Source organism: Sinocyclocheilus grahami, unplaced genomic scaffold (genome assembly GCF_001515645.1).
Source record: "Sinocyclocheilus grahami isolate Dianchi unplaced genomic scaffold, SAMN03320097.WGS_v1.1 scaffold45.1, whole genome shotgun sequence".
Classification (NCBI taxonomy): Eukaryota; Metazoa; Chordata; class Actinopteri; order Cypriniformes; family Cyprinidae; genus Sinocyclocheilus; species Sinocyclocheilus grahami.
Window position 1 is genome coordinate 917,584 of NW_015505224.1, and position 19,061 is coordinate 936,644.

The 19,061-nt window shown below is 35.9% G+C and overlaps 1 protein-coding gene across 5 annotated transcripts in view; it reads left to right on the forward strand.

Annotated features, from left to right (window-relative positions):
- The window catches only part of LOC107582501 (calcium-activated potassium channel subunit alpha-1), a 256,363-nt gene that overhangs the window by 169,964 nt on the left and 67,338 nt on the right, over positions 1-19,061 (forward strand). For all 5 annotated transcript variants that reach the window (XM_016268375.1, XM_016268378.1, XM_016268376.1 and 2 more), the window contains exons 4-5: positions 4,587-4,680; positions 4,898-5,009. In XM_016268375.1, the coding sequence (XP_016123861.1) occupies positions 4,587-4,680; positions 4,898-5,009 (206 nt within the window). The remainder of the gene's footprint in view (positions 1-4,586; positions 4,681-4,897; positions 5,010-19,061) is intronic.

A 19,061-nucleotide genomic window follows, 5' to 3' on the forward strand; every position in this document is an offset into this window, starting at 1 on the left:
ATGACTTATGAGAACATTTAGACAGATGTTTTATTATTGATCTGTAGCAAAACCTGAAGATTTGAATCAGTTCTGGAATCATTTTATATCTCTGACTGAATGATTGAATGTTTCATTGTTCAAAAAAGTTTATAGATTTTTTTTTTTTTATTCTACATTTATATTTTGGTTTATATTTTCTATAATAAATTTTGCTATTTAACATTTACTTATCTATAATTGTTGTTTCTATTTTAAAAAATACCATTTGAAATGTAAGATAAATAAAATGAATAATTGTTTGAGCTATATTTCTCTGTCCTGCCATTAAGTAGAAAATTACTAAAAGATTCGTCAAGCTCTCTGTCTCTGCTGAGGAGGCCACATTGTCAGTGTCATATATTTACATAAGGATGGAGGTTTGCCCAGCTCTGATTCAGCAGCTTTTTGCAGTAATAGGGTCTCATCACTGAGAGAAAAGCTTTGATGGGGTCTGTGTTTTCCAGAGGTAATCACACTGAGTTCTTGCAGAGGGCAGGAAAGCAGTTTAAAAAGCTCAGTCCAGCATGACCTCTTTTTGAGGGGGCTTAATCAATAAACAGATAAGAGATGCCGTTTCAATTCACATTCCTCTCTTTATCTTGCCATTCGTTTTTGTATGAATTGAGTTCTGTATGTGGGAGGCTGGCTTTGCAGTGCCGTTTGCTTCATGTGTAAATTTGTATTTGATAGAACCGGATGGAAATTCTGAAAAATATTCAGCTTGCTTGCTTTGTAGATTAGCTAGTCCTCTGTGCATTTCTCAAGCTTGAACAGAGGATTGTTTGAACACTCTGCCATGACTATCGCTGCAAATATCAACCTTAGCTCCTAAACAAATTTTAGTCTCTCGTCTTCCCTGCTTAGAGCTTTCACTTCCTCCTGTTTTCATTAAGAGGAAGAAAACACAGGGGCATTGCTTTGTGTATTTTCTTCTTTTAGAAGCACATGCAGAGAGCACCTCAGGGAAGAATTAAAACAGAAAGGATATTTTTAGACCTCTGACAGAGGTTTTAGCTGTCCAGTGCCCTTGCAGGTGCTAAATCACTCTTATTTTAGAAATGGTGCCTTGGCCTAAATCAGTCACTGTTGTATTAACCTAGACCTGCTGTGTGCCGCCCCATCGCCCTCCAGGCTCCAGTAATGGTTCCCGACTCAGACGGCTCACCCATTCAAATGATCACCCTTTTTTCTTTCGCCATCATCTTCATTTTTGTTCCGTAAAAAAAAAAAAAATAATAATAATATATATATATTGAAATCACAATGCTTCCTCAGTTTAAGAATTGCAAACATCTTTGTATTAAGTCTTCTGAAATGTTATGTTTGAATATGCAAATGATGCATTAGCTAATTAAATATGCACACATTTGCATACATTTCCAGAACAGAAATCTGAATATTGGATAAAGCCAGGTTCTTGTTTCATTTTGTTGTCCTTTCCAAAGGGTTTTACAGAAGGGATTTTTGATTATCAAAAATCATTATCACTTCATAAATCAGAAAATACCATAAACCGCCAGAAAAAATAAATAAAATTAAAAATAATAATAATAAAAAAAAAATTTAGGAGTAAAATTAGACAATTGATTTATGAAAAAAAAACTCTGTGAAAACCTTCAGAATATAGAAATAAAACAAATTTTAATTTGGGGGTAATTGCATATTTCTGGCTCAGTGCATGAGAAAATACTCAACTTCCAAAAAAAAAAAAAAAAGGAAAACAGTTATGAAAAGCCCGCAACATTTCAATTGACAAGTGCATGAAAAAAAAATTTATATATATTTTTTGTAATGCCTTACGCAGAGGTCTAGTGCACTGATAGTGATTAATAATGTTGATTTTTTTATTACATAATGGGATGTTTGGGCCCAAAAGCACATCAGACAACCATTCCAGGGCGGTTTTCAGGATATGCATTAATTTTTGTGCCCTGTATGAGTGAGTGGCACAGTGATACTTCTTTGTAAAAGATGAAGAAGAAGAAGAAACATAGCGGGCCTGAAATAGCCCAGTGCGTGCGTCCCTCAGGGTGGCATAGATCTGTGCGCACTGACATTGCTGTACGTCCTCCACAGGCGCTCGATTAGGAGCTGAGGCCACCTAGTGTAAGTTAAAAGCTCAGTGGCACCTGGGCGCCGTTTACACCATTATTAGTTGGCATAGCATGCTCTCAGCTGACCTCAGAGCAGCTCACAACTTTATAAGGACCTGGGAAAGTGTCGTCTTAAGGCCCAGGCTGTCAAGGATCTTGCTGGAGAATGACACTGAGGCCTTAATGTGACTTAAGGAGGAAGCTGTTAAAGATTACGGAGCAGGGATACTTTCTGCATGGATGCCACATGTCAGGAGATCTCTTGTAATTGCGGAGTGTGAAGTGACATTGAGCTCAAGGATCAGACGCTTTGTGTTTCACAGTGTACACATGTTGACAGTCGTGCATTTTGAGACATGGCTAATTGTAACTTGATAGAAAGCTCTTCCTGACCATGAAGGCCTAGTTAAGCTTACATTATGGGCTTCTTTTGCCTTATTTCAGCAGTTTTGTCTTTAGTTTTCGTATTATTTATGCCTGGTGAATTCAAGGGCTGGTCTCTAAATAACTTCCTACATGAGATCAATGATAATGTCAGTGAAAGGGCAGCACCACATTAACCTCAGCTCAAAGGCTTCTGACTTGTTATGAATTTAAGCCTTTTAATTAATTGCAGGGCTCGCAAAATTTCAGAATCACTGGTAGCCCTTCGGGCAGGTACTCTTCAGATTTTGAATTTTTAAATTAATTTAACTAGCCCAAATAAAAAAAGACCTTTTTTTTTTTTTAAATATAGAAATTCAGATAGGAGATTAAATGTCAGTCAAAAATATTTTCAATACACAAATATCAACACATATGAAGGAATTTTATTTCACTATTTACAGGGTATCTGCAGACTTAAAAAAATATATATAAATTTAAGGCAATTTATGACCCATTTTAAGAGCTGCAGAAGTAAAATGAACACAGTATGAGTGGGGTTGGACAATGTCTGTGGTAACATACAGTACTCCCTCTAAATATAGAAATTCAGATAGGAGATTAAATGTCAGTCAAAAATATTTTCAATACACAAATATCAACACATATGAAGGAATTTTATTTCACTATTTACAGGGTATCTGCAGACTTAAAAAAATAAATTTAAGGCAATTTATGACCCATTTTAAGAGCTGCAGAAGTAAAATGGAACACAGTATGAGTGGGGTTGGACAATGTCTGTGGTAACATACAGTATTGAGCCATAAAATTACATGATTTACAGTTCAGATACAGGTTTTCACAAAAAAATCTTATACAACAGCATTTCAGCCTTTAGACCATTTTTATGAAAAGGGATAATTTAAGCATATAAATATCAGTCTTAATAGTTTAGATTTTTAAAAGGCACATTAACTTCTTTCTCATTTACAACTCTGTGTTTGCTGCTTAAAAACATGAGTTGATATTTGCATTGATCTGACCATAAACGGCTAGAAAGGCTTATTGGAAATGCAAATTCATGCTCTGCCATGAGGTGCCGCTTTAGGAGCGCTGGAATATTGCGGTTTCCTCCGCGTCATAAACGCTGCTTTATCAGGAATTATAGGTCAAATGAAATTAAAATGGCAACGACACGTTTCTGAGGACAATCCGTTGCCTTCAGATACATTCAAATAAAGACATCCTCGCCACGTTTTGACTTATTCAATGACATCATTGCATTTTGAAGTTTAATCCAGCCGTTGATTTTTATGTATTTTAAGATTTTTACTAATGGATAAAGGCACCTGGTGCTTTAACTGTCCTGAATCATGCAGTCGACTTTTCCTGATGTCGTGACTGTCGTCTTATACCAGAGGGAGAAATATTAGAGCTGTTTAAAACACTTGCTATGATTCATTGAGATATATATTTAAAAAGGTATTTTAATGCATTGTAATTCATTGAAGATATAGTTATAATACACATTACATTAATTTGTGTTTTCTTGTGAATAATTCTAACAGTTATAAACAATTTCGTGTTTTCAGTATGTACAGATTCAAAACACTATGAACATCAAAAGTGTTATTATATTCGATTGTCTTTTTTCCATAGTAGAGTACAGAACCAAAGTGTAGACATAACAAAAAGTACAAATAGCAGACTATGTAAATAAATTATTGTATGTGAGGTTTGAATATAATTATAATGCAAACGAATATTGTATTCTACATGTGAACTTTTATGTAGGCTATTTAAGACAAATATATATTTAAATATATAACCTGGAAAATAGTGCCGTTTTATTAGGAAGGGTTTTATATTTTATATATGCATATTTATATGATGTGTTATAGGGTGTATCTCACAAAAAATGTGCCTAGGTTAAATGTCACTTCAAAATCAGAAGAAAAGAAAACAAATATTTTGTATGAGGAAAATTAATCGTGTTTTAGGACCATTAAGATTGCATTGTGACAATATTTTCAGGAAAATGTTTCCAAGCCAAACAAATTAATTTGTTTTCAATTAAATTAGCATTTATTTATTTTTCTTTCTCCATAGTCCTATAGAATCCTGTCAGAATTTCTACAAAGACTTCACGTTACAAATTGACATGGCATTCAACGTGTTCTTCTTACTCTACTTTGGCCTGCGTGTAAGTACATATATTTAACTTTCATATTCAACATCTTTTTACCACATTCTATACGGTCAATATTATGTTTTGGCCCGAAAACTTTTAATGTTTGACTAGAAATTGTTCCTTCTATTCATTCTTCATTCATCTTAATTGTTTGTTCTACTTACTAAAATGTGATCCTCCTTAAAATGCTGTAATATATATGTTTCTTTTTCTTTTCATCTTCTTCCAGTTCATAGCAGCCAATGATAAGCTGTGGTTCTGGTTGGAGGTGAACTCAGTGGTGGACTTCTTTACAGTACCGCCCGTGTTTGTGTCAGTGTATCTGAACAGGAGCTGGCTGGGTAAGTCTCCAAACACTCTCCTCACTCCCTTTTCTTCCTGACCCTCCTGTCAGTCCCTGCACCCCAGGGCAGCGGTCATAGGAGCAGCTCAAACCACGGCTAGATGAGATAAAGGCCAAACTGATGATGAGACAAGGGCAAATGTTTGAACAGGAGATTTTATGATTATTAAGCCAAGCTGCCATGGTTTGTTGTCACTCTCTGTCGCGGGAAACCCAAGAATAGCTACGAAATGTCACGGCTTAGGAACTAGAAAAAATGCAAAGATGACAGTGGGGCTTAGGTGAAGAAGAGCTGGGAAGGATGGCAGGAATGTGAGATGATTTAGGCTTTAATTGTTAAACAGGCCCATTCGCACCAAGTCATTCCACAGTGTCGTTTTAGTTATAGTTATGGACTTCTCTATTCTCATACAATTTAATGAAAGGTTATTAAAACTTCATAGTTATAGCTACTTTCCTTGGTTTGAACAGGCCTTTACTGGTCACACATTTTGAGTTCTGGATGCTGGTGTTCACCAGGTTTCTTAACTTGCACAAGACACACTGATAAACACAGAGCAGCCTGGACCAACTTTTTAGGGTTTGCTTATCTAAACTGGTCTGGTTTGGGAAAGGGAAAGTGTACATTCTTGTATAAGGCTCACTTTTGAGAAGCCAGTGGGGCGAGTAAGCCCTCTCAGTCTGATGGTAATGATTTCCCATCACAATGTGTTTTTGTCAAAGCTGGGGTGAGCGACAGGTGAGACATGACTGCGGTTTAAAGCAACTGGTGTGTGTGTGTGTGTGCGCTTGTGTATCCTGTAGCCAAAAGAAAGCAGGTTTGCTTTAGCCTACAGTATGTACAGTTAATGTAAACACAATTGTTCATAACCGTTACACCATCTGTGTCATTAGTGCTTTCCAAAACAACTGTAAAAAAAATGCCGTCCTTCCTTAAACACATCAAAAACCACAAGTTAATAATTTAGCACTTCAGTAGCCGGCTTTAGAAAACGTTCATCTTTTGCCATGGTGCTGTTTGAATAATGCATTAGAAAAGCAGCAGTTCATCAAAAAATCTGTAATTTTAATGGTGTTCCTCCCTACCAAGCCAGTAAATGAAAATCAAATAAAAGCTGCTATCAACATCCTCCTAATAACAGCTGTTTGGCAGAGCGCAATATGTAAACAATCACTCACTTGCCCGTGCAGTACAAATGCTGAGAAAGTTTCAACACTAAGCTCATTAAAAGCTTCAAACCATTAGGAGTATAATGGCTTGGAGACCAATTTTGTAATCCGAGTGTGTTCCTTAATTTCACAGATGTGCACAATTTCAGGCATTGTCGTCTACTGAGTGTTGACTCACCTCGGAGAAGCATCATGATTAAAACATTACAGGATGTAGAATTTTAGTCCGAAGAAATTAGACTTTCAGTCTTGACATTAGTCTAGCTGATGAAACCAATTGGTTGAGTGGTGAAACATCAAATGTAATGATGAAAATAACTGAGATTTGGATAAGATGTAAGTCTTAATTATGCTGAGCTTTAAAGGCACTATTCGGTATATTGTACACTACCATTCAAAAGTTTAGGGTTAGTAAGATTTTTGGGTAACACTTTATTTTAAGGTGTCCTTGTTTCACGTTACATGTACTTACTATTATAATAACAATAAATTATGCATAATTGCATGCAAGTAACCCTAAACCAAACCCTAATCCTAACCCTAACCATATAGTAAGTACATGTAGTTAATTAATATTACTTAGTACTTAAATGTATAATTACACTGTAACAAGGACACCTTGAAATAAAGTGTAACCGATGTTTGTTTGAAAAAAAAATACTTGCATTCAGTAATGATTCATTAAAGGTTGCAGTGAAGACATTTAAAATATTACAAAAGAGATATATTTTAAATAAATGCTGTACTTTTGACTGAAAACTGTACTTTCTGAAAATTCAGCTTTGCCACCACAGGAATAAATGATCTTTTAAATTATATTAGCCACATTGATCAAAGTTATTTTTAAATTGTACTAACATTTAACAATATTACAATGTTACTGTATTTCTATAAAAAAAATGCAGGCTTAGTGAGCATAAGACATTATTTTAAAAACACAAAATGTACTGGTATAAACGTTTTAATGGTAATGTACTTGAAATTTGTGACTAATCAAATGTGACATTCATGTGACTCTTTGTACAGACTGGCTGAACTGGAAATATACAGACTGAAATGCTCTTTGCACTGAAAAAAAAAAAACTTGTAGGATTTACTTGATAAAATTAAACACATTTAGTCAACCATCTTTTACTGCTACCGCTCTGTACAATTTACCTGTTATTGTCGAGTAAAATCTGCTTTCTTAACTGAATTTTTTAAAAAAATGTCCCACTTAGAAGACATATTTTTGATTCATAGAACATGGTTTGATAGAACATTACTTGATTTGTAGAAGTGTTTTTAATGTAATGCAAGCTTCTGTTAAACTCTGCTATAGTGTTCAACGCATGCTACCCTACCTAGTGCAATAAGGCACTTATGAATTTACTTATAACTTTGACTATAAACATTTTGAAATACTGAAATATTTTGAAGTATTGGTATGAATGAGCAATATCACTCGAGTACGAGAGCGATACCGGCTCTATATCAGCATGGCTGTGATTAGGCTAGAGGCACGAGGCCGCAGGCCGAGTGCCGGAGGCAATCACAGCCGCTGATATAGAGCTGGTATCGCTCGAGTACGAGAGTGATATTGCGTTTATACAACTTGTGTGTAATTAAACAAGAAACAACGGAGTGCCTAATAAAACCCTCTTTTGTGCGGAACTACTTGCTTCCGCTACGGATTCAAAGCTCAAGTTGACAGTTAAAGAATTCGTTCCTTTTAGAATTCGTATCAAAGGCATGTGCTGCTTCAGTTAGGTTATTAGTGAGAAATAATGAGGTAATAATAGAGAAACAATGCGGCAAGATATGCATCCAAATGAGAGAGAGAGAGACCGCGAAGCTAGACGTTTCTTATATTAACTAACGTACTCTACGATTAGCTCAGTGAATAATAAAAAAAAAAAAAACAGAGACCCGGCTAGAACAAGCGGAGTGATACAAGATTGTGAAAGGGCGTTCATGTAGCGATACCAGTACAATATCTCATGGTTCTCAACCAATCAGGTTTGAGAACTGGAACGAACTGTTGTATGAAACTGTATACGTTTCACTGAATGAATGCGCTCCTGGTACTTTTGGGGACATAGTATGGGACTGTCATGCAGAATAAAAGCCTCTCAAAGACCAAAGAGTGCTCTCCCAGCACAGAGGGACAAATTCTCAGACATGATGAAAGATTGTGAAACAGCCGGCATATGAAATCTAGAGCAACATCAGTTCAGCAAACTCTGAATGAAGGGGTTACAGTGATCATGTGTTATATAATGATGATGTACAGCACATCAGAGGTATATTAATCTCAGAGAAAAGAGCTTTTAGAGAACAAACAGTTAAATGAACATTGAAGAATTGTCAGGCCCTCGGTTCCCAGACTAAAGAAAACTATCCTGCAGTACAGGACAAAAGAAAAAAAATAGCCAGATAATTTATTTAATGCTTTATTTCATAGTTTTCATTAAATGTAAAACATTTGGTACATTGAAACTGCTTACAAATTGATTATTTAAACCCTGGTGTAAACGTGTCATATAGCATGTAGCCAAGTGAACTATTGTTTTCTGTACTCCCAGGTCCCACCCTGTTAAGAAAAATAGGCTGACTCATAATTAAATCTGCTTCTTTAGGGACTGTCAAAGACCATGGCACATGAGTGAACCTTTGCTATATCGTTTTCTTTTCTGAAAATTGGAGCTTGATGAAAGTGGTGGAGAACATGCTATTAATTTGAAGGGTATGTAGAGACCCTCTCTGGGAAATAGAAATCTTCTTTAGAAAATCTAATCTTCTAGAAGCAGTTCGGGACAGCCTTTTCAAACATAAGGGTTGTGTATGGATTAGCATGAGGCTGTTTATAATACACTAGCTTCCTTCATCCTTGCAATTAATTAACAACAGGTACTTGACTCTGAAATGGAGACGTTTTGTGAGCTAAAGTCCTCTTCCAAATGCCCCATCAGTCTGTGAAGAGAAGGCAGTAATCACAGTGTCTTATGTGAGGAGATCTGGTGCATATTAATGGAGGGTATGTCTACAGAGGGAGATTCCTAGGTTCACTCTGGATTATATTGTTATTTTCAGGGCCATTAAAATGCTACTCTTCAATTATGTACTGTAATTAGTCTTTTCAGTGCTTTTTTTCCTATAAGGGATCTTGTCTGTATGTCATATGGTTTGGCATTAGAAACCATTTAGAAAACTACAGCAAATTGTGTCAATTAAAATTTAACCATTCACTCCATGTGTTTCGTATGTTACCTCAACTAAGATTTATTATTTGGACATCATAAGAAATTGCTGTGGAACTAGTTATTATATTTTATATTGAGTTTAAGAAAAGTATTACCTGGTGTCTATCAATCACTAAAACACACACATTACAACACATAATAGCCTTTATTTAATAACAATCTGCATTTATAACATTTGTCATGCAGACTAAACATGCAGGCTTAAAGGGATAGTTCACCCAAAAATGAAAATTTGCTGTTAATTGACTCACCCTCAAGCCATCCAAGATGTAGTTAACTTTTTTTTCTTCAATTGAACAGTAAAGGAAATTTTTAGGTGAAAACATTGTCTTTGAACATTGCAATTCATAAACTGCATGTTTCTGGCTGCCGGCTTTTGAGAGTCAAATAAACATATACAGACAAGACCAAATTACCAAACGCTCCTGAGGACACATTGAGGCCTTAATAAACAGTCAAAAACCGGCAGCAACACCCGTGCAGTGTATGCATAGCCAAGGATCACGGTTTCAGATTAAAATCTTCATTACTGTTCTACTGAAGAAAAAAAGTCACTGACATCTGGGATGGCCTGAGGGTCAATAAAATAACAGCAAATTTCCATTTTTGGGTGAACTATCCCTTTAAAGTGCTCCAGCAAGACCAAATTACCAAACGCTCCTGAGGACACATTGAGGCCTTAATAAACAGTCAAAAACCGGCAGCAACACCCGTGCAGTGTATGCATAGCCAAGGATCACGGTTTCAGATTAAAATCTTCATTACTGTTCTACTGAAGAAAAAAAGTCACTGACATCTGGGATGGCCTGAGGGTCAATAAAATAACAGCAAATTTCCATTTTTGGGTGAACTATCCCTTTAAAGTGCTCCAGATGTCAAACATTACATTTGTAATACAACTGTAAAATGTATTTTAAACATTTGTTTAATGAACATAGACTAAATAAGTTAAACAAAATGTTTGAAAACAAACATTTACAAATATTACTACTGTTCACAATTACATCTTTAAAATGAGGCAGAAGTCAGAAAAAAATAAATGAACCAGGTGTTACAGTTCAACTGAACTGAGTCAAGTAAAGTCCAGTCACTGTATTTACATAGTGCTTTTTACACTACAGATTGTATCAAAGCAGCTTTACAGTATTAAAGAAAAATCGTGTGTCGAAGGAACCAAAACTCCATCGTTCTTCTCTGGCCAGACGAATCCAGCAGTTTAATTGCAGACTGCAACACAGGTCAGATTGTGCAGAGGACTGGTCTGGTTCCTGTGGTGTTGTCCCGATGGCTGTCTAGGTGACGAGGTCTTCGGAGGGGATCTGTCTCTAGGGCTCATAGTTGTCCTGGGTCTCCGCTGACATTCAGGGCTGTTGAGGGCGTCTGTAGGTGCTGATCCACTATCTGATCTGGATACAGACTGGATCTGGTGGCTACGGTGACCTCGGAATAAGAATGAGACGGTCTAATATTAGCGTAGATGCCACTGAGAACAGTAAAGCACATTTTAATTGTAGTAAACACATTTAAACTTTAAACACTTTAAACTTTTACACATATTACCTTAAGTCTTAGTGTTGAAAGTACACACACTATGTAGTTGCAGTGGAGCAGTCTGGTCACATGGCAGTGTTTGGAGTTTTGGAAGAAGTGACTGGCCAGCATCTAAAAACTTGCAATGATGAGAAAGCACAAATGAAACCTTTGGCCACACCCTGATGGAGAAATAAATACAATTTATCTCAAGAAATGAAATGATGCCTTTTAAATCATTTAAAATGTAATACCAGTCAATTAAATTTGTGATGAAACAGAAGTTGCAACCATTTTTTTTTGGCACACAAAAAAATCTCAATCCATCGCACAACACTGTTCATTAGTTGCAAGGATTTGTAACAGAACATGCACATTTCATATTATAAGTTTACCTTTAAACAGCATTAAAATAATATCAAAATATGCCTGCCTGTTGTTGAACATTGTAAACATAAACCCATGTCTGCATTTGTGATTGGAGAATTGACGAACAACAAGCGCTACTCTACACTGCCCAAAACTCACGTTTGAATCATCAGTGGCAAATTCTTTAAATGAAAACGTACTTGCAGTCTGTGAGTCAGAACAGCCGGCATTGTAGTCTACTCTCCCAGGATCAGGAAACAGTCCTCCATAAAATATGCTGCACACATCTGAATATTTGGGTTGAACTGTTCTGGAACAGTGTTGTAAATACAACGTAACCACTGATTTCTAGTCGTGTCCTCTTTTGGAAGACCAAACAAAGTAGTTTCACTTTCACAACGAAAGCACAACTACTTTGTTGTCTAGCGTTCTAGCGGGCTAGAGTGAGCGGAGGCCGGTGGGCTTGAGAATGGTGCGGCCGGCGGATTCGACGAAGGAGCGGCCGGCAGGCTTGTGACAACCACATGTGACGACCCCGGGCCCGACGCTTCGCCCACGGTGAAAGCCGATCCGGCGATCCACAGCGCGAAGTTGATATTCTCTCAGCGACCAGTACGGATCAGTTCTAGGCATGATGAAGCGGATATCATCCTCTTTTGGAAGGCCAAACAAATTAGTTTCGCTTTCACAACAAAAACACACAGCGTCTCGACTAGGGCTGTTGCGATAACCGCAATATCGCAATACCGCGCTATTGACAAGCAAACCGCAGAGGAATGCAAGAACTGCAGCAACCGCGATTTTTCCGTGTTTCATTTTTTCGTAAGGTTATGCCCTTCTCGTTTTACACTTCATGCATGTGGACTGAATATTAAACAAGTTAGTAATGATAACATAATGTGTACCATGCTGCAAAGAGAAAGGAAACATTTAAATCGCATCATATGACCCCTTTAAACGGCTAATTTCCCTCAGACATATTCATACAATGCTTATTCGATGTTTTTATATATGTTGTACGTTTGTGTATAAATACATACGTTTTAAATAATACATTTACACCTTTTTTAATATACAAGTATTAACCAATTCAGTCTAAGTACAAATTCAGTTCCACTTACCTGACGCGTGAACTTGACATACATTTAACATAGCCTAATATAATTTTTCCTCGGACACACCACTTCTAAATATCCACTCAAAAACATCGGATATGCTGTATGTTTTTGTTGATAAATTTTGTCAAAAAAATAACATTTATTGTGCGGCACTTACCTGACTTGTGAACTTGACAAGATGGCACTGTTTCTCCCGCGAAGTCACTCAGGCTCGTGCAAGTGCGGAATGATCTCACTGTTGGCTGGATTAGTTTTTATTAGTTTAGTCAACATTAGCATAGCTAATTGTTGACTGGATTTGAAAATAACCGTTCATTCAATTTATTTTTAAATATATTTGTATAGACTTAATATATACAGTATGTCCTCTCAACTAAGCCCAAGCAATAAAATGAGCTCAACTTAAATATTTTTGCCCTTCCAACATTTTGTTAATTGTATTTTTTACAGTGTATATATGAAGAGTTTGGTTCCCGCCAAAATATGTTTTTATATATGTTGTACGTTTGTGTATAAATACATACATTTTAAATAATACGTATACACCTTTTTTTAATATACAAGTATTGATCAATTCAGTCTAAGTACAAATTCAGTTCCACTTACCTGACGCGTGAACTTGACATAGCCTACATTTAACAGCCTAAATATTCATTTTTCTTCGGACACACGACTTATAAAACACTTCTAAATATCCACTCTAAAACATTGGATATTCTGTATTTTTTTGTAGATAAATTTAGTCTAAAAAATAACATTTATTTAGTGCCACTTACCTGACTCGTGAACTTGACATGATGGCACTGTTTCTCCCGCAAAGTCACTCAGGCTCGTGCACGTGCAGAATGATCTCAGTCTTGGCTGGATTAGTTTTTATTAGTTTAGTCAACATTAGCATAGCTAATTGTTGACTGGATTTGAAAATAACCGTTCATTCAATGTTTTTCAAATATATTTGTGTAGACTTTATATAATATGTCCTCTCAACTAAGCCCAAGCAATAAAATTAGCTAAACTTAAATATTTTTGCCCTTCCAACATTTTGTTAATTGGATTTTTTACAGTGTATTAAATACAGTAATATTATGAAATATTATTTAATTCCTGATCACAGTCTTCAGTGTGACGTGATCCTTCAGAAATCATTCTAATATGCTGATTTGATGCTCAAGAAACATTTATTATTATTGTAAATGTTGAAAACAGTTGTGCTGATTAATTTGTGTGTGTGTGTGTGTGTGTGTGCGTGTTAAAAATGCGATACTTTTTTGTTTAGTATTTTTGGATGAATAGAAATTTCAAAAGAACAGCGTTTATTTGAAATGGAAACCTTTTATTCATTTTCAACTCCTTTAATTCATCTTTGCTCAATAAAAGTATTCATTTCTTTAAAAAATACATTTTCCTGACCTCAAGTAGTTTAGTTGAAGGTACAATGTACCAAATGTTTTATATGCGGGTCTGTCGCTTTTGCTAATATTTATTAGAGTTATGCTACTAGATGAGGATTTGCATGTGCATATAAGTTTAGTACATATTTGTGTCAAGTCTAGTGGTAACATTTTCAGTGTTTTGGGCTTGTTTTTGATAAATCAGTGCTACAAAAGTACAGCAGTGGATGCATATCAAGTTATTTGTTTACTGATGAGGCTTTTAGTGGGTGATTCTAAAACCATCAATGTTCCCAGTCCATCCCTGACTGTGGATATTACATCCCACTGCCATCTGGTGGTTTGAAGCAGTATTGTGCCACATAACTAGATGGCCTAAACTTACTGAACTAGAGGCTTCTCAGTTAGGAATATGAGTCGCATGACCAGAGGAAGAGAAATCAGTGAAATGAACTAATTTGTGCTTTAAGCCTCTTTCATATATAGAGCCCTCTCTCACGTGGCAAGCTTCAGTACATGCACGCACAGATGCATTCTGGGAGAAATGAGTGGCGAGTAATCCCGGCAACCCTTTATCCCTCTTTACACATGTTCAGTATTCCCTGATTGAGAAAAAGAACCAGTGGTTTGTGACTGTAACACACGTGACATGCTGTTTGTCTGTGAGCCTGCAGATGTGAATGAAATAGTCTGAATGAGCATCTGTCCATTCTACACATGTCCATTAAGCCTGCTTCAGTGCACAGCGCTGGCCTACTCTCCTGAATCCTGTTCTTCCAGCCTCCTGTGCCATGGGCCTCTCAGCTGCTGAGCCAGAAACATGCCATCAGGTTCAACAAATGTTCATGGGAAATTAGTGATGCATAATGTAGATACCGAAAATGTGCTGTGCTATCTTCTGCATTCTTTTCTTTCATTTAGACAAATCATCTTCTCAGACAAGTAGTCATTGCTGCCAAGCAGATTAAACCTTAATGAAAAGATCTAATTCAATAAATGACACTCTAATTTAACAAAAATGCAACACAAGGAAAAATTGACAGTACAATACTAGGGGTGTAAATCGGATGGTTTGTCACGATACGATACGATACGATATCGATTCTCATACCCAGCGATACGATATTTGCAGATACTTCAACAAATTCTATGATACGATTTCGATACGATTCAATACAGGAGAATATTGATCGATATATCAATACTATTATATTATACATATTTTAAACAACCGTCTACATTTTTATTAACTCACAAATGCAACCAAAACATATAACATGAACATTTATCTGAAATGTTCACATCCTGTTCCTCAATTGGGACAGCTTTTTTTTTTTATAATAAAGAAAAATAAATAATTGAAAAAAAGACAGATCAGTAATCTTAAGATATGACAACAGTCAAGACAGTCTTTCAGGCTTCTGTGCTAAAATATGCAATGTGTAAAATAATATAAATCCTCATTAGGAAACAACACAAACGAGGTACTCCAGTTGAAGGAAAAAATACATTAATGTAGAAAGAAAAAAAATACAAAAATAAAGCTGTTAAAGGTTTATTTGATACTTTTTTTGGCTGTTACTATGGGCTCAGTGCTAAAAACCTTTTCTACAGATAACCAAATTACAAGCAATAGCAGAAAATAAATACAATTTAACAAAGACACAAATTAAATAAACAGTTCTTTTCAGGTTTTTCAGGTAGATCTAAAAGAAATGTTCAGGTACAGAAATGTAATAAATGTAAAATAACACTGCATAGTCTTCACTGTATAGATTAAATATAGATTAATCCTTATAAAAGTTGTTCAGTCAAAATCAGTGAGAGATTTTTTTCTTTGACAGAAGTTTTCTGTTAGTCTGCTTTCACTTTAAGAACGAAAGCACGGATCCAATATACTGATACACTTGTGTTTTCTTTCTCAACTGTTTATGTTAAGACATAGGCCTAACCGACTGTGTTTACTAGGATATTCACCAAGGCACACATGTTGATGTAATTTGGTCTGTATTTGTTCTTCCATGCACAAAAAAAACGGAAGAGAGCTCAATTAGGTATTAGCACACTGTCGATGCGGCTGTCTGTATACGTGCGCTTTGGATGTGTGCACATGTCACTGCGTGCTGAAAACTTCTCACAAGCGCTCGACAATTCCGTCAACTATCCCGAGCGTCTTTTACGCTCGCCCTTCAGGCAGTCTTATCGACCCCACCCCTGAGTTTGAACGAGAATGCACGCATTGGCGGTAATGCATAGACGGACATTGGTGAAAATGTGGACAGTGTCAAAATAAGGTGCCTATTTATACTACAGATATCAATATAATACGTGTGGCATCAATACATCGTATCGTTAGACATTTATCGATGTATCGATCCATATCGATGGATCGTTACACCCCTATACAATACTGTATAAAACATTAGTAACAAACAGCAATATTTACATATATACCAGTAGGGCTGGGCGACAATTAGATAACAATAATTATCGCGGTATAATTTTTCCTCGATAAAACGATATGAAGAGTTCGATAAATGCTCGATATAATGTTTATGCGCCAAAAGCAGAACGAAACAGCACGACTCATTTGAAGCGTGCCACTTGGACCGTTTATCCGCTCGGATCAAAGTTCAAACTGCCGCGAGCTCACTAGAGCAGATGCGTTTACTCGGTCACGTGAGCACTAAGCAGTGCTGTGAGATCCAGTGTGAAGCACTTGAATTCAGAGATGAACACAAAGGACTGTGATTTAAACTAGTTTAAAGCCAAACAGGAGAAACACTGTGTGCAACGAGACAGTCAGAAGACTTTTCAATCTACACATCGCCATCATTTACCATGGATTTACTGTAGTAACACTCACTGCACCATGGTATTGTGGCAGAAATGTGGGATATTCACATTGAATTTTATTACAGGAGTAATGGTATATAATTATAGTATGTATTTGTGAGTAAGCTATAGCATGTGTGCATTTGCACAGTGTTTTTAGACTACTAATTTTCATACAAATAAGCTACCTAAAAACCATATAGTTATATTTTTACCATGGTATTGAGGTGCTATATGTGTGGTTTTAACTGTGTTTATTATGATTTAAATGTATGCTACTATGGGAGACCAATGCTTGTAACTTAAGATGTAACTTAAAGCTTAATAAAGTGTTGGAAATAAGTCCATAAAATTATTTATTTGACAAACAACGGTAATATTCTGTGAATCGACGTCAGTTATGGAAGCTTCCGGCCAAGCAGATTCTCCACACCTTTGGCACCTCTGCTCATATACATTGCCATTCTTTTGGGGTCAGTAAGATTTTTAAATGTTTTTTAAAGAAGATTTGAAATAGAACTCATTTGCAACAGCAACAAAAAAAATTACTAAAGCATTTCACTACATGAAAATTCAACAGCGTCTGTCTTGACTCTCATACGTGCAAAGACAAGAAAGGATTGTGAAAGAAATTATATTCTTAGTGTTGATTTATTTTTATGATAGCAGCTAAATCATTATTGATATACCACAATATCAATACATTGACAGATGTAAATTTCAATCCAATTCACATTTATTTATATAGCACTTTCACAAATATCAACAAAAGATGCTAAATTTTGCAATGATGTTTGGACCTAATAAACAGGGGATGTAGCATTAAATCAAGAAGTTCCTTTTAATCTCTTTGGGCCCCAGTGTGCACTGTAATATCAGTATATGTTCAATATTTTGTTCATCTAAACTATTAAGCAGCACCCTAATTGAATAGAACCCTCTTAAATGACTTTGAACAGACAGAAAATAGCTTTCCTCATGCAAAGCGCACAATAGACTTGTTGACCCATAATTAATTGCAATAGAGATTTATTCTTTGTTCTAGTGTAGTGATTTGGCACATACACATATTGTGTAAAATATATATATTTTAAAATGATACTTACCTGTTTATATTGATACTTGAAATTAAAGTATGTCTATAATGCCATCTTGAATTAATTGCTTTACTGAGGACATTGTGGGATTGTCCTTTCTTAAAAAAGATATGTGTGACACTGCCTTAGAATATTGTCAAAATAAGTTATCTTAGAAGGTAATATAATGTTGACAACTTTTGAAGCAGTCTTTGCATCCGGAGCATTCCGTTCACCCAAAACTAAATAAACTGTCATCATTTACCAAACCTTTTGAGATGTTTTTTTTTTTTTTTAATGGATGTCAATGGTCACCAAAACTCTAAGTTTGTTAAGAGTTTATTGCAGTGTTTTTGTTTCCTATTGCTGAAGATAACATCAAACTTGAAGTAAAAATATTTTTGCAAAGAGAAACTGGTGAATGCCGTCAGGAAGCTTTTTAATTCATTTTTGTACGAATTGCAGCAAAGCTAAGATGGTGTGTTTCTTAATAGATGTTTTTGAGGCTGAAGGCAGGAAAAATGGCGTTGTTCCATGGTTCTTCTTTCTCTACTCGAAGCCCAAATAAATTGCTCAAATATTACATGCTTAACATCTAATTGAAGTTTATACAAAAAAATGTAACATTAACATTTTACACGGTTGAATCTCACAAGACATGTCAAGTCCTGTACATATTTCAAAAGGTATGAGAAACAAACAATATTTTTGCTAGTCAATTAGTTTTGCTTAAAAAAGCTTAATTGTCATGGAAATTGTGATTGGTAATGTTTTCATAAGTTGTCTGAATGCAGTATGTGCACACTACACAAAAAATATCTGAATGAGCAGCTCCGCCTATATAAAGATCGCTTCACTCCAACTTCTTCCTCGTCGGCTTTTCCCACGTTTCCACAGCAGATTTATCAAGAACAGGCTTGCTCTGCAGTGAGTGGTGCTGGCCAAAGAGCCGAGGAGGAGAGGAGAGTAGTTGAATCGGTAAAGTGCTTGATAGGGACTCGCAACGGAGGCAGACATCTAACCTATCCTAATGTGTGTGCGCGCCATGAATGTAGAATACGTAAACACTTTTTAATAAAATGTAAATTCGTCCCCCGCGCTTTTTTAGTCAAGTCAAGTGTGTTCATAGAGGTTTCCATGGGCCAATGCGAATAAATCTAGATTTAAATAAAAAAAGACACAATATTGTCGGACCTGACGTTTTATTCTTATCCAAAACAACTAGATGTGATATGAGTGTGATACATACACTACCAGTCAAAAGGTTTTGAACAGTAATATTTTTGTATGTTTTTTAAAGAAGTCTTTTCTCACCAAAC